The sequence below is a fragment of the Planococcus citri genome, chromosome 5 (genome assembly GCF_950023065.1).
Source record: "Planococcus citri chromosome 5, ihPlaCitr1.1, whole genome shotgun sequence".
Classification (NCBI taxonomy): Eukaryota; Metazoa; Arthropoda; class Insecta; order Hemiptera; family Pseudococcidae; genus Planococcus; species Planococcus citri.
Window position 1 is genome coordinate 12076118 of NC_088681.1, and position 18109 is coordinate 12094226.

At 35.2% G+C, this 18109-nt stretch overlaps 1 protein-coding gene across 2 annotated transcripts in view; it reads right to left on the bottom strand.

Annotated features, from left to right (window-relative positions):
• The window catches only part of LOC135847046 (uncharacterized), an 89358-nt gene that overhangs the window by 10671 nt on the left and 60578 nt on the right, over positions 1 to 18109 (bottom strand). For both annotated transcript variants that reach the window (XM_065366428.1, XM_065366429.1), the window contains exon 2: positions 4114 to 5657. In XM_065366428.1, the coding sequence (XP_065222500.1) occupies positions 4114 to 5449 (1336 nt within the window). In that variant the 5' untranslated portion in view covers positions 5450 to 5657. The remainder of the gene's footprint in view (positions 1 to 4113; positions 5658 to 18109) is intronic.

Genomic DNA, 18109 nt, shown 5'->3' on the forward strand with positions numbered 1-18109 from the left:
TTCTCACCCATCGACCTTAGATAAACACAAACGTGCAATTTTATATACCTATTAAATTTTTTAAAACTTTCCAAAGTTTAAATAAATTAGGACGACTGATAAGTGATAAGGCTACCAGGCTACATAATAAGAACGAAACCTTCCTCTACGTACTTCTACATTAGGAAGGCTGAATCGAAACAAAACATTCAGAGAATTCTGACCAAATTCAGCGGAGACCTTCAATCTGAGTTGAAAGCTATTCAGAAAAATTTCAGCCCCGGAGGTGTCCCTGAAGGGGAGATATAGGTACACAAATAGGGGGCATTTTTGAGATAATCGTGGTTTTTTTACCAAATCTCAGACTGCCTAACGAAATTATCAGACAAAAAATCTTAACTACCTAGTTTTCACATTTTCACCACATGAAAATACCCCCCTCCCCCACCAAAAAATAATAAAAAAATAAATAACTTAGAACTGCGAGATATTTTTCTAATTTTTTGAACAAATTTTTCATTTTTTTCATTCTATGGGGTTTTTAAAGAATTTTCAAGTGTGTTGAGCGAAATTCATGACTTTTTCATGACTTTCATGACCGTTAGACACCCTGAATCTGGCCCAATTTCTTAAAAAAAATGATGACCATTTGGCTATTTTTTTTTTTTTTGAAATTGGCATTAATTATCAAAAAATTGGCACCTCTATATTTCAAAATATTTCCCCAGTTTCAGAAATGATACATTTCCATGGTGTGATCTAATTATTGCAAAATATTTTAAAAGAAAAAAATTTCAAAACATGAATTTACCAAAAAATAAGTGATTTGCAAATTTTCAACCGCTCAGTACAACACTGAAAGTGTTCCTAGAACTTTTGGAACCAGGCCATTTTTCTTAAAACAGGTTGAGTAGGGGCCAGTGCGAAAAAATGTCTTCGAAAATATTAAATATCTAGTCCGGCATATGACAATAGGAATAATTGCACCCCACGCGACGCCCCATCCTCTGGGACAATTTTTTTCTTAAAAGGGAACATCCTAAGGAAGATTTTAAAGCAAACTTCCAAAAAAAAATTGGCCCTACTAACAAAATGGCGGCCATTTTGATAGACAGGATACCGGAAATTGCAGATTTTGCTTTCCAACATGAAACTGGCACAAAAATTTTTGTACTGGATAAAGCTAGATCGAAAAATCAAGAAAAAATTCATCACCGTTCGAAATTTCAAGTGCTCAACTACATTTTTCGATTTTTGTTCAATTCTCAAATTCAATTCAAAAATGAGTGGAAAAAATCAAAATTTTACCAAATTGACCTAGAAAGCTAAAATTTGGGATACACCCTACTTTCGATCAGCCAAATCGATTGGAAACGGTTTCAAACCGTTATGAGCAGTTCTGGAGCCTCCAGCAGACTTTTGAAACTTGAAATTTCCACAAAATGTCATCAAATGAAGTTGGAAATCCGAAATTCACGCTGCACTCCAATTCAAACACGCTATGAAGTCGAATTCTGGCGATTTTAAGTCATTTTGGAACCTCCAGCGACTTTTTGAAAATTCTTGGAGCCTGCAGTAGATTTTTGAAACTTGAAATTTTCACAAATTCTGTTGGAAAACCGAAATTTATTCTATAAAATAATTGCAATACGCTTTGAAATCGACTTCTGGTACATTTCAAGTCGTTTTGGAGGCTCCAGCGACTTTTTGGAAATTGCTGGAGCCTCCAGCGGAATCCACGCTGCATTCCAACTCAAACACGCTGTAAACTCAACTGCTGGTAAATTCAAGTCATTTTGGAGCCTCCAGCGACTGTTTTGAAAATTCTTGGAGCCTCCAGTAGATTTTTGAAACACGAAATTTCCACAAAATTTCTTCAAATAGAGTTATAAAGCCGAAATTCAGTCTGTAAACTAATTTCAATACGCTATGAAGTCGACTGTAGTTGGATTTCAAGTCGTTTCGGAGCCTCCAGCAACTTTTTAGAAATTACTGGAGCCTCCATCAGATTTTCCAATGCTCGAAATTTCCATAAAATTTTACCAAACACAGCTGGAAATCCAAAATTTACTTCGCACTCAAATTTCAACATGCTATTAAGTTGACTGCAAGTAGGTTCAAGTCATTTTGGAGCCTCCAGCGACTGTTTTGAAAATTCTTAGAGCCTCCGGGGCTCCGGCAGATTTTTGAAACTTGAAGTTTTCCACAGAATTTTATCAAATGGTGTTTGATAGTCGAAATTTACACATTAATTCCGAAGCGAATTCCAGGCAGTTTCAATACGTTTTGGAGCCTCCAGTGGCTTTTTAGGAACGTCTGTTTTTCGAAAAATTCCAGAAAATCTGTTCGAATTAACTTTAGCACGTACTGTGCAGAGTGAATTTCGGCTTTCCAACTCCATTTGGAAAATTTTTTTGGAATTTTCAAGTTTCAAAAATTCACTGGAGGCTCCAGTAATTTTCAAAAAGTCGCTGGAGCCTACAAGAAGGACTTGAAATCTGTTTATAGAATGAATTTCGGCTTTCCAACAGCATTTCATGAAATTTCGTGGGAATTCCGAGAGTCAAAAATTTACTAGAGGCTCCGAGAATTTTCAAAAAGTCGCTGGAGGCTCCAAAATGATTAAAAATCGTCAGCAGTCGACTTAATAACGTATTTAAGTTGGAGTACAGCGTGAATTTTGGATTTCCATTTTCATTTTATGAAATTTTGTAGAATTTTCAAGTTTTAAAAATTCACTGGAGGCTCTAGTAATTTCCAAAAAGTCGCTGGAGCCTTCAAGAAGGACTTGTAATCTGTTTATAGCATGAATTTCGAATTTTCAACAGCATTTGATGAAATTTTGTAGGAATTCCAAGAGTCAAAAATCTACTGGAGGCTTCGAGAATTTTTGAAAAGCCACTGGAGGCTCCAAAACAACTTAAAACTCGCTAGCAGCCGACTTAATAATGTATTTAAATTCAAGTTCAGCGTGAATTCCGGATTTCCAACTTCATTTTATGAAATTTTGTAGAAATTTCAAGTTTTAAAAATTCACTGGAGGCTACAGTAATTTCCAAAAAGTCGCTGGAGCCTTCAGAAAGGACTTAAAATCTATTTATAGAATAAATTTCGGCTTTCCAACAGCATTCGATGAAATTTTGTGGGAATTCCAAGTGTCAAAAATCTACTGAAGGCTCCGAGAATTTTCAAAAAGCCGCCGGAGGCTCCAAAATGACTTAAAATCGCCAGCAGTCGACTAATTAACGTATTTAAGTTGAAGTGCAGAGTGAATTTCGGATTTTCAACTTCATTCGATGAAATTTTGAGGAAATTTCAAGTTTCAAAAATTCACTGGAGGCTCCAGTAATTTCCAAATAGTCGTTGGAGTCTTCAAGAAGGATTTGAAATCTGTTTATAAAATAAATTTCTACTTTCGAACAGCATTTGATAAAATTTTGTGGGAATTTCAAGCTGTCAAAAATTCACTGGAGGCTCCAGTAATTTTCAAAAAGCCGCTGGAGGCTCCAAAATGACCTAAAAATCGCCAGCAGTCGACTTAATAACGTATTTGAGTTGGAGTCAGCGTGAATTTCGGATTTTCAACTTCATTCGATGAAATTTTGTGGAAATTTCAAGTTTCAAAAATCTGCATGAGACTCCAGAACTGCTCAAAACTGGTTAAAACGGTTTTCAATCGTTTTGGCAGATCAAAAATAGGATACAAATATCAAATTTTAGTTTTCTAGGTCAATTTGGTAACATTTTGATTTTTCCCCTCATTTCTGGCCCAAATTAAATTTCAAAAATTCGCCAAAAATCGAAGAACGGACTTAAGCACATGAAGTTTTGGCTCAAGATGAATTTCTGTATGCTTTTTAGATCTAGCTTTGTCCAGTTCAGAAAATTTCGTGCGAGTCCCATGTTGGAAAGAAAAATCTGCGATTTCAGCTGACCTGTCAATCAAAATGGCAGCCATTTTGTTAATAGGACCAATTTTTTTTAGCAAATTCGGTTTAAAATGTTCCTAAACAAATTGTCCCAGACGATCGGGGGGGGGGGGTGCAATCATTACCATTTGAACCTGACCAAAATCCTTCAACATTTTCCCCCTCCTTCGTATCATGTTCCATATAATTATGCAATATCACTCACCGGCAATCTGAAGCAATCTCTTGAACTCTTCGGTACTGGGCACACTCGGCGTATAATACTGACTATACTGCGACGACGAATCCATACTGGAGGCGGTATTTGTTCGAACCCTACTTCGAGTCTGTCTGGTACTGGACAGTTTCCTATCTTTTTTCTTCTTCTTCTTCTTAGTATACTCCAAATCTCGCATCACCGCGCCGCAAACGCAAAGATTCAAAAACAATCCAGCCAGTATGAGCGTAGTGCCTCTCCATCCGTACTCGCTGATGAGGTAATCAATAAACGGTGGAAATATAAAAGTACCGATTCCACTACCGCAGACCGACAATCCGGTAGCGAAGGAGCGTCTTTTTTCGAAATAATACGCGACGATGACGATAGCGGCGACGTAACAAAGCGACAAGCCGAACCCGGATAGGATTCCGAATGTGAGGTATAACATTTCTATGGACTCTATGAATGCTGAAATTATGAACCCGAGAGCGGCCAACATACCACCGACTATGCTAACTTTGCGGCATCCGTAACGATCCGTCAAGTAACTGGCGAAAGGTCCGGATAGAAGAGGTATGGCGGCGAAAAGCGACCCAATCCAGGCAGTTTTACTTTTACCTTCGCCGAAGTAGTCGACTAGCTCTACGTAAATAACACCGAACGAGAATGTCACTCCGTCCGCGATCAGATTAACCATAAACGAGGCGAAAACGATGACCCATCCGTAGCCGCCATCGGGAGCTTTGGATTCGCAATATTCGGAATCTCCGTCCTCTGAGCTGGACGAAGACGATGATGAAGATGAAGGAAACGAGATCTCGTCCGGATGGTTCTCGTCGTCGGACGAGTCGTTGAATTGTACACGGTGGCCATCGTCGTCTTTGACCTCTTGGAATTTAACGTGGTGAATGTCTTCGGACGACGATGACGATGAAGATTTAGCTGCCGGAGACGGCGGAGGCGATTTTCGACCACCGTCTTCATCATCGTTATTATTATCGGCGGCGGCGACGGCGGCAGTAGTAGTGGATTTTTCGAGGACTCCTTGGATATGGTCACGTGAACCGTTTCCGACACGACTATCATTATCACAGCCTATATTGCCCGCTGCTACGGGTACAGTACTAGTATTGTTTACATTAATTGCCGACGGCCAAGTTGAGTTTGAGGTTGAGGAGGCAGACGTAATAGGGACCAGAGCCGAGCCGTTGGCAGTGTTGACTGATTGCTGGCGGTCGCCGCCGAATCCGATACCGTCGCCGGGGATATCTTTTGAGGCTGGATTGATTTCTTGGTTGATATTATTGCTGCTGTTGGCTTCCATTGAGAGGGAGCCCACCATTCATGTGCTTGTAGATTTAGATCGAAAGAGGTCTTCATGCGGATACTTTGAAATGAACGTGATTGTTCGTCACTAGGCAGACAATGCTGCTCTAAGTATAGGTCGCACTCAACCGAATCGTAAGGAATATCGCGCAAATGGCAGCCTTCCATACGGTTAATAACTGTCCGCGGTGTACAGTGGAAAATTCTTCGAGATTAACGTGAACCTGCAATCAGATCGAAGGATGAAAATTAATAAAAGTGTTGGAATTTATTCTATTTAAATTTGTAATAAAATACGTGACATGGCATATTTGTTTATTTGTGCTTTCAACTAACATATATAGGTAAAAATTCGTCATTTTCTTTCCATCAATGAAATAATGTAAGAGCTTTAAGTCGTAATGATACTCTTATCCTCCCCTGCTGACTTCAAGTGACAACTCGACCAAAAAAATACAATTTTCGACCTCGTTTCAATTATGTACCTTTAAACCAATTGACGATTGAGAAACACTTTTTCACCCGATCACCACCAACCTTCTCAGAAGAGAATGGAGGGAGACTTTGTTATTTCACACTTTGAAAAGTAGGTCATTAAAAGTAAATTTCAAGAAATTCAATTTTTAAAACCTTTGAACTTTTTTTTGGTTGGAAATATGTATCACTTTGGAAATTGAATTAAAACTCGGAATCATGATTCAAAATGGAGTCCAATCCTAACAATTAAATCGAACGCTTTCAGACCTATACTTAATCCTGTACTTTTTTATGCACCTGAGCTGCTTCATTTTTTCTTCATTTTGATCACCACTTCCGAAAACATTCGTGAACACGAAAAATAACTGGTAGGTATAAAAATAAAATATAAATTTTTATAAACTAGATCTATGGCAGTGACTGACTGACGTTTCGTAGTCCAAGTAAAACGATCTTTCTCTTAAATGATAATCAATATTGCATCTTACTGCTTATCTATTAATACGTTCGTTGATCATTTATTATTTTTAGATATAGCTATTGCCATAGCTAAATTCTTTTTCGTATCAAATTTTTATTACGAATTACGTGAAATGTGTTATCATTCATCAAAATCTTGGGAAATGAGAAGAACATGTGATTATCGATTTCCCATCAATTTGGTAATTTGTAAATAATTAGGCCTACAGCGTAATTACGTGAAAATGTTTACATCAGTGATCAAGGAACCTCTCACTTACTTACTCACCGATTATCTTTTTTTTGAATTATTTGTACAGCAATTGATCTGTTTACAATCGAATCGAATCATTTCATTTACAAACGATTGGGGATTAAATAAATTGTTTGATTTATTTGTGAATTATTCGAAACCGGATTAATCAATTTGCGATTGATTCAGTTTTTGTGAAACTATTGCATAAGTATAGGAATCGATCTGTTTTGAAGCGGAGTGAATCGAATCGAATTATTCACAACCGATTGGTGATTGAACCAATTTTGTAATTGATTTCTAGGTGAATCATTCGCGAACGAAATATTCAATTTTTAGAGAATCATTCGCGAACGAATTGAATAATTTTTGGTGACTCGTTCGCGAACAAATCGACTCAATTACTTGGTTTTTTGGTAAATCATTCACGAACGAATTGAATAATTTTTGGTGAATCATTTGCGAACGAATTGATTCGTACAAGTGACTCGTTCGTGAAGGAATCTATTCATTGCCTTGATTTTTGGTGAATCGTTCACGAACGAATTGAATAATTTTTGGTGACTCGTTCGCTAACGAATTGAATAATATTTAGTGAATCATTTGCGAACGAATTGATTCGTATAAGTGACTTGTTCGCAAACGAATCGATTCATTGACTTGATTTTTGGTGAATCATTCGCGAACGAATTGAATAATTTTTAGTGAATCATTTGCGAACGAATTGATTCGTATAAGTGACTCGTTCGCGAACGAATCTATTCGCTGACTTGATTTTTGGTGACTCATTCACGAACGAATTAAATAAATTTTTATGACTCATTCGCGAACGAATCGATTCATTTACCTAATTTTTGGTGAATCATTCGCGAACGAATTGAATAATTTTTAGTGAATCATTTGCGAACGAATTGATTCGTATAAGTGACTCGTTCGCGAACGAATCTATTCGTTGACTTAATTTTTGGTGACTCATTCACGAACGAATTAAATAAATTTTTATGACTCGTTCGCAAACGAATCGATTCATTTATCTAATTTTTGGTGAATCATTCGCGAACGAATTGAATAATTTTTGGTGAATCATTCACGAACGAATTGAATAATGTTTGGTGAATCATTTGCGAACGAATTGATTTGTATGAGTGAATCGTTGGCGAACGAATCGATTCATTTACTTGATTTTTGGAGAATCATTCATGAACGAATTAAATAATTATTGGTGAATCATTTGCGAACGAATTGATTCGTACAAGTGACTCCTTCGCGAACGAATCGATTCATTGACTTGATTTTTGGTGAATCATTCACGAACGAATTAAATAAACTTTGATAACTCGTTCGCGAACGAATCGATTCATTTACTTGATATTTGGTGAATCATTCGCGAACGAATTAAATAATTTTTAGTGAATCATTTGCAAACGAATTGATTCCTATAAGTGACTCGTTCCCGAACGAATCTATTCATTGACTCGATTTTTGGTGAATCATTCACGAACGAATTAAATAAATTTTTGTGACTCGTTCGCGAACGAATCGAATTAAATAATTTTTGGTGAATCTATCATTTGCGACATCGCGAGCGAACTGAATAATTTTTAGGGAATCATTTGCGAACGAATTGATTTGTATAAGTGACTCGTTTGCGAACGAATCGATTCATTGACTTGATTTTTGGTGAATCATTCACGAACGAACTGAATAATTTTTGGTGACTCGTTCTCGAACGAATCGATTCATTTACTTGATTTTTGGCGAATCATTCACGGACGAATTGAATAAGTTTTGATGAATCATTCGCGAATCGAATTTATTCATGACATTAAGATACTAAAATTGAAAAATATATAAACATTATAAAAAACTGATGTGATTTTGAGAATATTCTGCGAAATTTCGCAAGAGTTGCCTTACATGGTATCTAACAGAATTTTTTATTGAAAAAAAATTACCACGTTTTCACTACATTTTTCAACCCAATTTTCGGAAAGCTCCCCACTCAACCCCCACCTCTCCTCCCACACCCACACAAAAATCAACAAAGTCAAATTTTTCACAGGAAAATTTGCAAAAAAAATTGAAAAAAAATAATAAATGTTGTTTCAAAATTCTACAAATGGGGAAATAAATCACAAAACCCCAAGTCTGATTGAAGAAATAAAGTAAAAAGTAGAACATTTTGATAAAGCTTGCAAAGTACACAATTGACTCCTTTTCTACACTTACAATCCGAATATTTTCACATCAATTTTTTGGGCAGGGGGAGATGAGAAGGGCGCCGAAATAAATAATTTTCAGACCATTCCCAAATTATTGTTAGGTAGGTAGAGACTTCTTTATTGAAAAAACGCCCAGTCGACACTACTTTAGAGTGAGTATAGTTGTTTACACTTAATACAAATATTTTCTTTTTTTTCCATGCTCGTAAAAAGAAGAAAAAAAGATCAATTGTCGAAAAAAAGGTTTGAAAAAAAAATTGGAATTCTGAAATTTTGATATTTTGTACAAATATTGGCCTAATAGTTGTATAAATTTTGACATTTTTTCCAGTCAATTTTACAATCTTTCATCAGAATTTGAAAAAAGTTTAATGTTCACACCACTTGGTAAGAAAGGCAAGCTTTGATGTCCTGAAAGCTCTCACGTTTTCACTGCTTTGACCCAGCTACTGTATAAAACATGGTTTAAAGAAAGTGAATAAAAACTTCTTGAATTGTAACCATTCTCCCCCCTCCCCCCACCAGCCACCACAGAGAAAATTACCTTCGGAAAGTCATTGATGACGATTTGACCAAAAAATAAAGAGGAAAATTTCGAAAATCAACTGAAATACGAGCCACAAAACGTACAGTTTCGAATACAACGAATCCTCCACATCTCATTCCCCGTCATTCTATCTTTCGGTAAAATTGAATGATAAATACCTGTATGAATTTTTAAGAGTATAATTTTCAACTTGGCGACTCGAGTTTCGTAACGTCGTTGTCGTCGTCGGTCGAGTAAAATATTAACCAAAAACAGATACCTCGCGCGTTAACTTTACAGTACCTACACAATCCGGAGTAAAATTTCTCGTCACCTTTTCACTTCGTATACGAGCTCGAAAACTATTTCACTTCGCGAGCATCTACTCGTATCACGATTTTCACGAAAATTCTCTTCGCGCGGTGTAATAATATTCCCAAAGCTACATAAATATTACATTTACTTCACTTCGCGAGCTTTTACGCTCGTTTAAAATTTAATGTAATTTGCGCGACCGCACGACTCGACGACGCACGCTAATAACTCCTAATTATATTTAATCCTCTTTTGTACACCTCTACGTCGTCACTCCTCTCACTTCTCGCCTCTCACGTGCCTACCTGTACCTGCTTTCGGACAAATTTAATCTATGTATTCGGCAGGTAGGTACAGTAGCAGCAGCAACAAGTACACGAGATGAAATTTTCCTATTGCAGAGCTCCTTCACCCTGCCCTTGCCCTCCACTTTGGTTTGGTGTTGCAAAACTTTCATGCGATATAACCTTTATAATCCAATGTATTTAAAACAATACCCTGCTGACGTCGCGCAAATCGATATCATATTTTATGACGCGGACGACCGGTCTTTCTATGTAGCTAATTTTCGAGTCTCGAGTACAACTTTATATCCACTGGAACTATTAGGAAAATTAGAAATTGACCTTTTATACGGAAAAGGTACCTTTTTCCCAACTTTTTCCTAATCCTTAAAAGGATTACCATACTTGGTACGAGAAGCAGAGCGGCGAATTAATGTAATTTCACAAAAGGTATACTCGTATAGGTTATGAAATAGTTTGAAATTTTGCACAGGTAGATTCGTACATTTGCTCCTGACCTAAATCGTTGGGAAAAATTACAGTCCAGGAATACCAAAAGTACCCCTGGTACTCTAACCCATCATAAAGTGAAGCTATAGACGATAGTTGACAAATAAATTGAACCTACAGCTAAACAGTGAACACGAATATCAAACCTTGCGTCCTTTCGACCTATAAGAATTTAATTTAAAGATGATTTTCAAGACCAAAAAATTGGAACTGTACCTACTCCAAAATATGTACATAATCATTTCTTATTTTTCAGAAATGATATCTTTCGAAGTTTTGGCACAATTAATGCGGAATATTAGAGAAGAAAATATTTTCAAAACAAAAATCTGCTCAAAAATAATTGGCGATTTGCAAATTTTCAATCAGTAGGATTTTAAAAGTGGTCCTGGATTTTGATGGCAATGGTCTAAGTCGATGCAGAATTTCAAATATCATCTTTTGGAACTGGACCACTTTTATCAAAAAAGGTTGGCTAAGGTCGGAGTGAAAAAACCATGATATCATCGAAAATGCCCTCTCTCCCTCTACAAGGGCATTTACTTAAACTCAAAATGAACGTCTTCATTGAATTTGGTCAAAATCCAACAACATTTCATCTCGGATCCCTTCGATCTATAATATTAAGAATAATTTAATTTAAATATGATTTTCAAGACCAAAAAATTGGAACTGTACCTACTCCAAAATATGTACATAATCATTTCTTATTTTTCAGAAATGATATCTTTCTCGAAGTTTTGGCACAATTAATGCGGAATATTGGAGAAGAAAATATTTTCAAAACAAAATTTTACTCAAAAATAATTGGCAATTTGCAAATTTTCAATCAGTAGAATTTTAAAAGTGGTCCTGGATTTTGATGGAAATAGTCTAAGTCGATGCAGAATATCAAATATCATCTTTTGAAACTGGACCACTTTTATCAACAAAGGTTGACTAAGGTCAGAGCGAAAAAACCACAATTTCTTCGAAAATGCCCTCCCTCCCTACAAGGGCACCTACTTAAACTCAAAATGAATGTCTTTATTGAATTTGGTCAAAATCCAACGACATTTCTTTTTCCTATCCACCCTAAAGTAGGTAAAAATGAAGTTTTTTGAAACATATTACATTTTTTAAAAATTACAATTTTCAGCTTCCGTTGGAGGAGAAAGAAGGATGTGTTCAATAAAGTCAATTCTTCAATTTTTTTCTCCACAAGAAAAAATCAACCACTCTTTACTGATGAAAAATTTTAAAACATGCAATTTTTTGGCATTTTTTATCAAAGGGTCTTGAAAGCGTTTCACGACAAATTATTTTGTGACAAGATTGAGAAAAATTCAAACTTTTTATCCAAAATAGTCTGTTTTAATTCAACTTTTTAACCTTCGCAAAAATCGGAGTGGCCACTAGATTTCCAAAATTGAAAACGTTTAACATTTTTTTGATCTCTAATAAAATGTCCAGGGTAAAGTCCCCCCCTCCCTCTCTACTTGATTTACTTCCCTTTTTTCTCAAAAAATCATCCAACAAAAGAAATGTTGCAGCAAGTTTTAAGAGCTTGAAAAATTGTGTCAAATTCTTCACATTATGACAAATTTCTAAGAATTTAGTGGTAAGTTACTGGCAATTTTTGGTAAATTTGACAACTTTTGATGTCAGAATTAGACAAATATGTATGTATTGGTAAATTATTGGTAATTTTTTGATAAATAACCGGTAACCTTTTGGTAAATTACAAATTACTGGTAATTTTTTGGTAAATTTACTGGTAATTTTTGGTAAATTACAGGTAATTTTTTGGTAAATTACTGGTAATTTTTTGGTAAATTACTGGTAATTTTTTGGTAAATTACTGGTAATTTTTTGGTAAATTACTGGTAATTTGTAATTTTTTGGTAAATTACTGGTAATTTTTTGGTAAATTACTGGTAATTTTTTGGTAAATTACTGGTAATTTTTTGGTAAATTACTGGTAATTTTTTGGTAAATTACTGGTAATTTTTTGGTAAATTACTGGTAATTTTTTGGTAAATTACTGGTAATTGTTTGGTAAATTACTGGTAATTTTTTGGTAAATTACTGGTGATTTTTTGGTAAAATACTGGTAATTTTTTGGTAAATTACTGGTAATCAGGGCTTGAAAACCGGATATATAACTCTCGGTTTTGGGTTTGGTTTTATGTTTCTTGAAAAAATAAAGGTTTTGGTTTTAGTTTAGGTTTTTTAAAAAATTATCTCTCTCGTTCCGGTTTTGCTTAAAGGGTTTGATTTCAAAGCAATCGGTTTCGGTTTTGGTTTCAGTTTTTTCCTTTTTTCTCCATTTTTTAGAGGGAAGAAAGCCAAGAAAGTGATCACTTTTTCAAATATTTTGTGTATGTGACTAGAAATTGACACTTTGGCAGTGCCAAATTTGTCAACTTTCTTAGTTTTCAGGCCTTTTTACCTTTAGCATCAGTTTTTACTTTTTTTTTTTTTTTTACCAAAAATGCAGTATCTATTAATTAGGCTAATTACCTGAAAAATTCCAAAACCAAAACCAATTCAGTTTTCAATCGGTTACACTCTCGGTTTTGGTTTTGAATTTGAGAAAATAACGCTCCTGGTTTCGGTTTTGGTCTTCGGTTTTGAGCAATTTTATTTTAATAGGTTTTTGGGGGTTTCGGTTTTGGTTTTGGTTTCAGTTTGCAAGCCTTACTGGTAATTTCTTGGTAAATTACTGGTAATTTCTTGGTAAATTACTGGTAATTTTTTGGTAAATTACTGGTAATTTTTTGGTAAATTACTGGTAATTTTTTGGTAAATTACTGGTAATTTTTTGGTAAATTACTGGTAATTTTTTGGTAATTGACTGGTAATTTTTTGGTAAATTACTACTAATGTTTTGGTAAATGACTGTAATTTTTTGGTAAATTACTGGTAACTTTTAGTAAATAACCAGCAAAGTTTAAACTTGTCAAATTTTGGTAAATAACAACTAACTAGTAATTTTTGGAATATAACCAACAATTTTTTTGGTAAATTACGGTCAACATTTGGTAAATTACTAGTAATATTTCGGTCAATTTGGCACATTTTGGTAAATGGCCTGCAATTTTTGGTAAATGTGTCAAATTTTGGTAAATTATGGCTAATTTTGTATTTAGAGAATTTGGCACATTTTGGTAAATTACTGATAATTTTTGGTATCATGTTTTGGTAAATTAGGTACTGGCAATTTTTGGTAACTTTATCATATTTTAGTAAATAACTTGTAATTTTTGATAAGTTGCTGACAATTTTATGTAAATTACTGGTAATACTTTAGTAAATTTGGTTCATTTTGGTAAATTACGGGTAATATTTAGTAAAGATACATTTAGGTAAATTATCAATGTTGTTGATAAATCACTGTTAATAAGATAATTTACAGGCGAATTGCAGTAATTTTTATGTATTTATTTTTATATTCCAGCTTCCAGCCATTCTAAATATCTGAGTATTTATCTTGACTCTAGTCTTACCTGGAGGCACCATATTGACCAGAAGAAAACTCAAATCAACTTGAAACTCCGCCAAATGTACTGGTTGATTGGACATCATTCAAAAATAAAGATGAAAATCGTAAAAAATTTTCCAAATATTTTTTGAGCTTTTTCAGACAGAAAAAATTGGCTGATTTTGTCATAACTATTATTGCTTTTAATACCCTCGACATGTATGAATTTCAAGAACTCAACTTTTTACGTCTGTCAAGACTGTTTAGACATTTTTTAGCCCAATTCTTCAACTTTCCTCGACCTTTGAAAATAATTGAAAATCGACCCCTCCCCCTCCCACAGATGACTTTTTTCTCCAAAAAGTTGCAGAAAAGGGGAGAAATTCTATTAAAAATTGGAAACCCCGATTTTTCAATGAATAATAAATTTTTTAAATCGTGTTTTCTCTCGTTTATTTCGAGAAATAAAACCACAAGGTCAGATTCGCGTCCATCATAACTCATCATAAGCCATCCTCATACCCCAATTTTGAAACAAAACAAAGTTAGCTGACTGATACTGAACATCCTGTACATATAATACTCCATTCCTCAACTGAAAACATTTCAATTCACCAAAAAAATAATAATAATCCATCTCCAAAATACAATTCAATAATCGAAAATAATACTCTGACACCTGACAGCGTGAATACATAAATTCTTTTATACGGACATTCTAATTCTTCCGAGCTTTCAAACCACTTACACTCGTCTCAGTCTATTTCACACCTTTGAACCGAAACTCTACCGGCGTGAATTTTATCTCTCGTACTTGAAAAAAAAAAACTATATCAATCGAGCTTTCTCGTGACTGACGTAGTATAGCCATACAGCGCGAAGAAAAAGTACATTCTTGAAAAACGTGAATTTTAATCTCCTCTACTAGCGGCCCTACGTGATATTACGATATATTATATAGTCGAGCTACCTAACAAAATGAAGAAAAAAATTACACGACGTAGATATACATATAAAGGTATATAGCGAAATAAGCACTAGAAACTTATCTCTCTCGAAATAAAACGTAATTATAAAGCTCTTCGCGTATCGTATATCATTCACGTACAATAAAGATGAGATTCAAAAACTTTAATTTACTACGCGCGAATATCTATATATCAATTTAGACACATACAGACACACATACCTACAATCTACATATAAATAGTATATCTCGTTATCACTTCGAGCTAGGGTATTTACAACGATCGAATAATAAACGGTACTATAATAGTACAAATATTGGTATAGGGAATTTCCTTCTATCTTTATCGCCACAATCCTTTATTATAACGGTGATAAATTTAGCCATACAATTTTTTTACAGGGTTGTAAACGATTCGCAAGTTACTAAAATACCCTGTTCTATACCGAAAAAATGATCCTCGCAGCTGCGATATTAATCACCTTCGTGATGGGCCCAAAGGTCATACGATCAATTAAACCAAATCGCTTCGAAACGAATCCTTCTTTCTGCACAACTATAGGTACTAAAATCTACGAACCCCGAAGCGGAGGCGAAACTCAGCCTTCATTAAATAAAATTCAATTACCCAGGACGCCGGACCTAATAAATTTCCCAATCGTTGCCTTCACGTCTACCAAAAACACCGGCTACGGAACACACATTTGTCCCATCGATCTTTAAAATTTTTTTCTCCTTTTATTACATTTTCTTTTCGTAACTCGATAACTCCTTCGAAACAGCACGAACTCGGACTCAGCTTCGCTCCAACCAAAACTCACTTCGGCGCCTTTGCCCCTTTTTCTAAGCACGCGATAAACGATGGAAAAAGCAATCCCCCGCGGAGAATTTTTACTACACTGGAGTTGGTAGTAACTTTGCTCGGAGCTAACTTAACGAAACAAGCCCGAATAAATTTTATTTATGACGTAAGAATATTGAAAATACCCAGGCTCGTTGTTGGAGAGAAATAAAGGGGACAAGAGAAGACACGTAATCCTCGAGATGGCCGTTACAACGTAATATACATTTTTTTTTTTTTTACAAAGCAGCGGGAAAAAAAATTGAAGAAAAATCGAGAAAGAAAGTCAAACGAATAGAAAGCATTATTCGCGTCTTAAAAAAGAAATCGAAATTCCGTTAAAGTATACGTCTTCTTTACTTCTTTTTTTTTTTCATTCGTTTATATCTTTTTCCGCTAAAAATAAACGATAACGTACTTTGATGTAACGAAAATGTAATAACGAGCGAAATACTATTTAATAGCACGGTTATTTTTCTCCTTTTTTTTCGCCCTTCTACTTTGAAATCCATCAATTTTCATTCTTATTCTAGCCAAAACCTTGTCAGTATTGATTTAAATTCAAAGAAAACGGTAGAAACGTATAAAAAAAGACCAAAAAAAAAAAAACGATAAGAAAAAAATTCCATCTTGTAAATTGACTGTCAATTGGCGATATATACTTGTTTGGTGTTTTGACACGCGAGGATAAATTTTTCAGAAACACCCTAATGTGCTCGTGAATAAGACAATATTCATTGTTTACGATTAGTTACGATGCAAAGAATATAGGAAAAATCGATGTATTATTGTCGTATGAATTGAAGAATTACGTAAAATTACCGGTAATTCTGTAATTAGGCTCAGATTTGCGCAAAACTCGGAATATTCTTCTCTGAAGACTCGCAAAGAAAGACTCCCATAGTCCTAATTTTCGACTTGTCCAATCTCTGACGGGGTTAATAATGATATAAAAATTATCCCAAAAATGGCCAGATAACAAAATTTTGAAAAATGAGGAGCTGACCCTTCCCCTACCGGTTCCTTCCTATGGGGTTCAGCAAATGTCTCCCGTGCTTGAACAATTTTTCGGGGAGGGAGGGGGGATTCCTTGAGTATCAAGAAAAATTTTATGCTTTGTGTACAGGGTATGAGAGGACCTTGGACTATCTGTTTTCACCAACGATTGAGACTCAAAAATGGAAAATTGCCATTTTCGTGTGTTTTTAGGTACATTGCTTGAAATTTCATTTTTCCCAAAAATGTCGACCTTGAAAGTCCAAACACGGCAAAACATGACGAAAAAGGACGTTTTTTTGCAGAATTTTAATTTTTATTTTTGAGCATGTTCTACCGATTTTTTGAGCTCCACAAAAAATATGTTTTATAGCTTAAAGTATAACTAAATTTCTGAAAAAAATGTTGCAAAAGGATCTCTTTGTTTATTTACGAATTTTTAAAATTTCCAACCCCCCCCCCCTACCTCTAACAAAAAACTTCAAATACAAAACTTTAAAAAAAAATACCTAGTGACTATTAGTATTTTTTGTGAAAATTTCAAAATTTTTAGAGCAACTCCTCTGGAGAAGGAGAATATTGGATTTCCAATGACCACATTTCTCTGAAGGGGGTGGGTCGACTCAAAATCTTTTTTGACGGTTTTAGGAAGAGGTGCTTCCTGATGATCCCAGGTTCAACACCATGGAAGAGAAGGAGCCTCCAATTCTACTTGATGAGGTCATCAAGGCCATTGAGTACTTGAGAAAGAACAAAGCTCCGCCTCCAGGAACAGATAAGGTAACAGCTGAGGTCTTTAAAGCTGGAAGCGAAGAAGTCACTCACCAAATCCACAACATATGCAACTCAATATGGTGGAGCGGCGAATGGCCGGAGCTCTGTATAAAAAAGGATCTCCAGAGAATTGCGAGAACTACAGGACAATCTCTTTGATAAGTCACACCAGCAAAGTATTATTGAAGATTGTATATTATGATAAGTTATACTCACTCGTGCACAGTCAAATCCCTCCAGAACAAGCAGGATTCGTGAGAGGAAGGGGAACTAGGGAGCAAATCCTCAACCTCGGGCTGCTGATTGAGAAAGCTCGCACGCGAATATAATGTGCATACTGTGCTGTGTTTTGTAGATTACAAGAAAGCATTTGACTGCGTACAATGGCAAAAACTGTGGAGAATTCTACTCGAAATGGGTGCCCCAATACATCTAGTGTGGCTGATAAAACAATTATATGAGGGGAGCATGGCAAATCAATGTCCAAATCAACAGAGAGACAACATCAGAGAAATTCCACCCAGAGAGAGGAGTACAATAGGGCTGCATTTCATCCCCACTCCTGTTTAACCTGTATGGAGAATATATA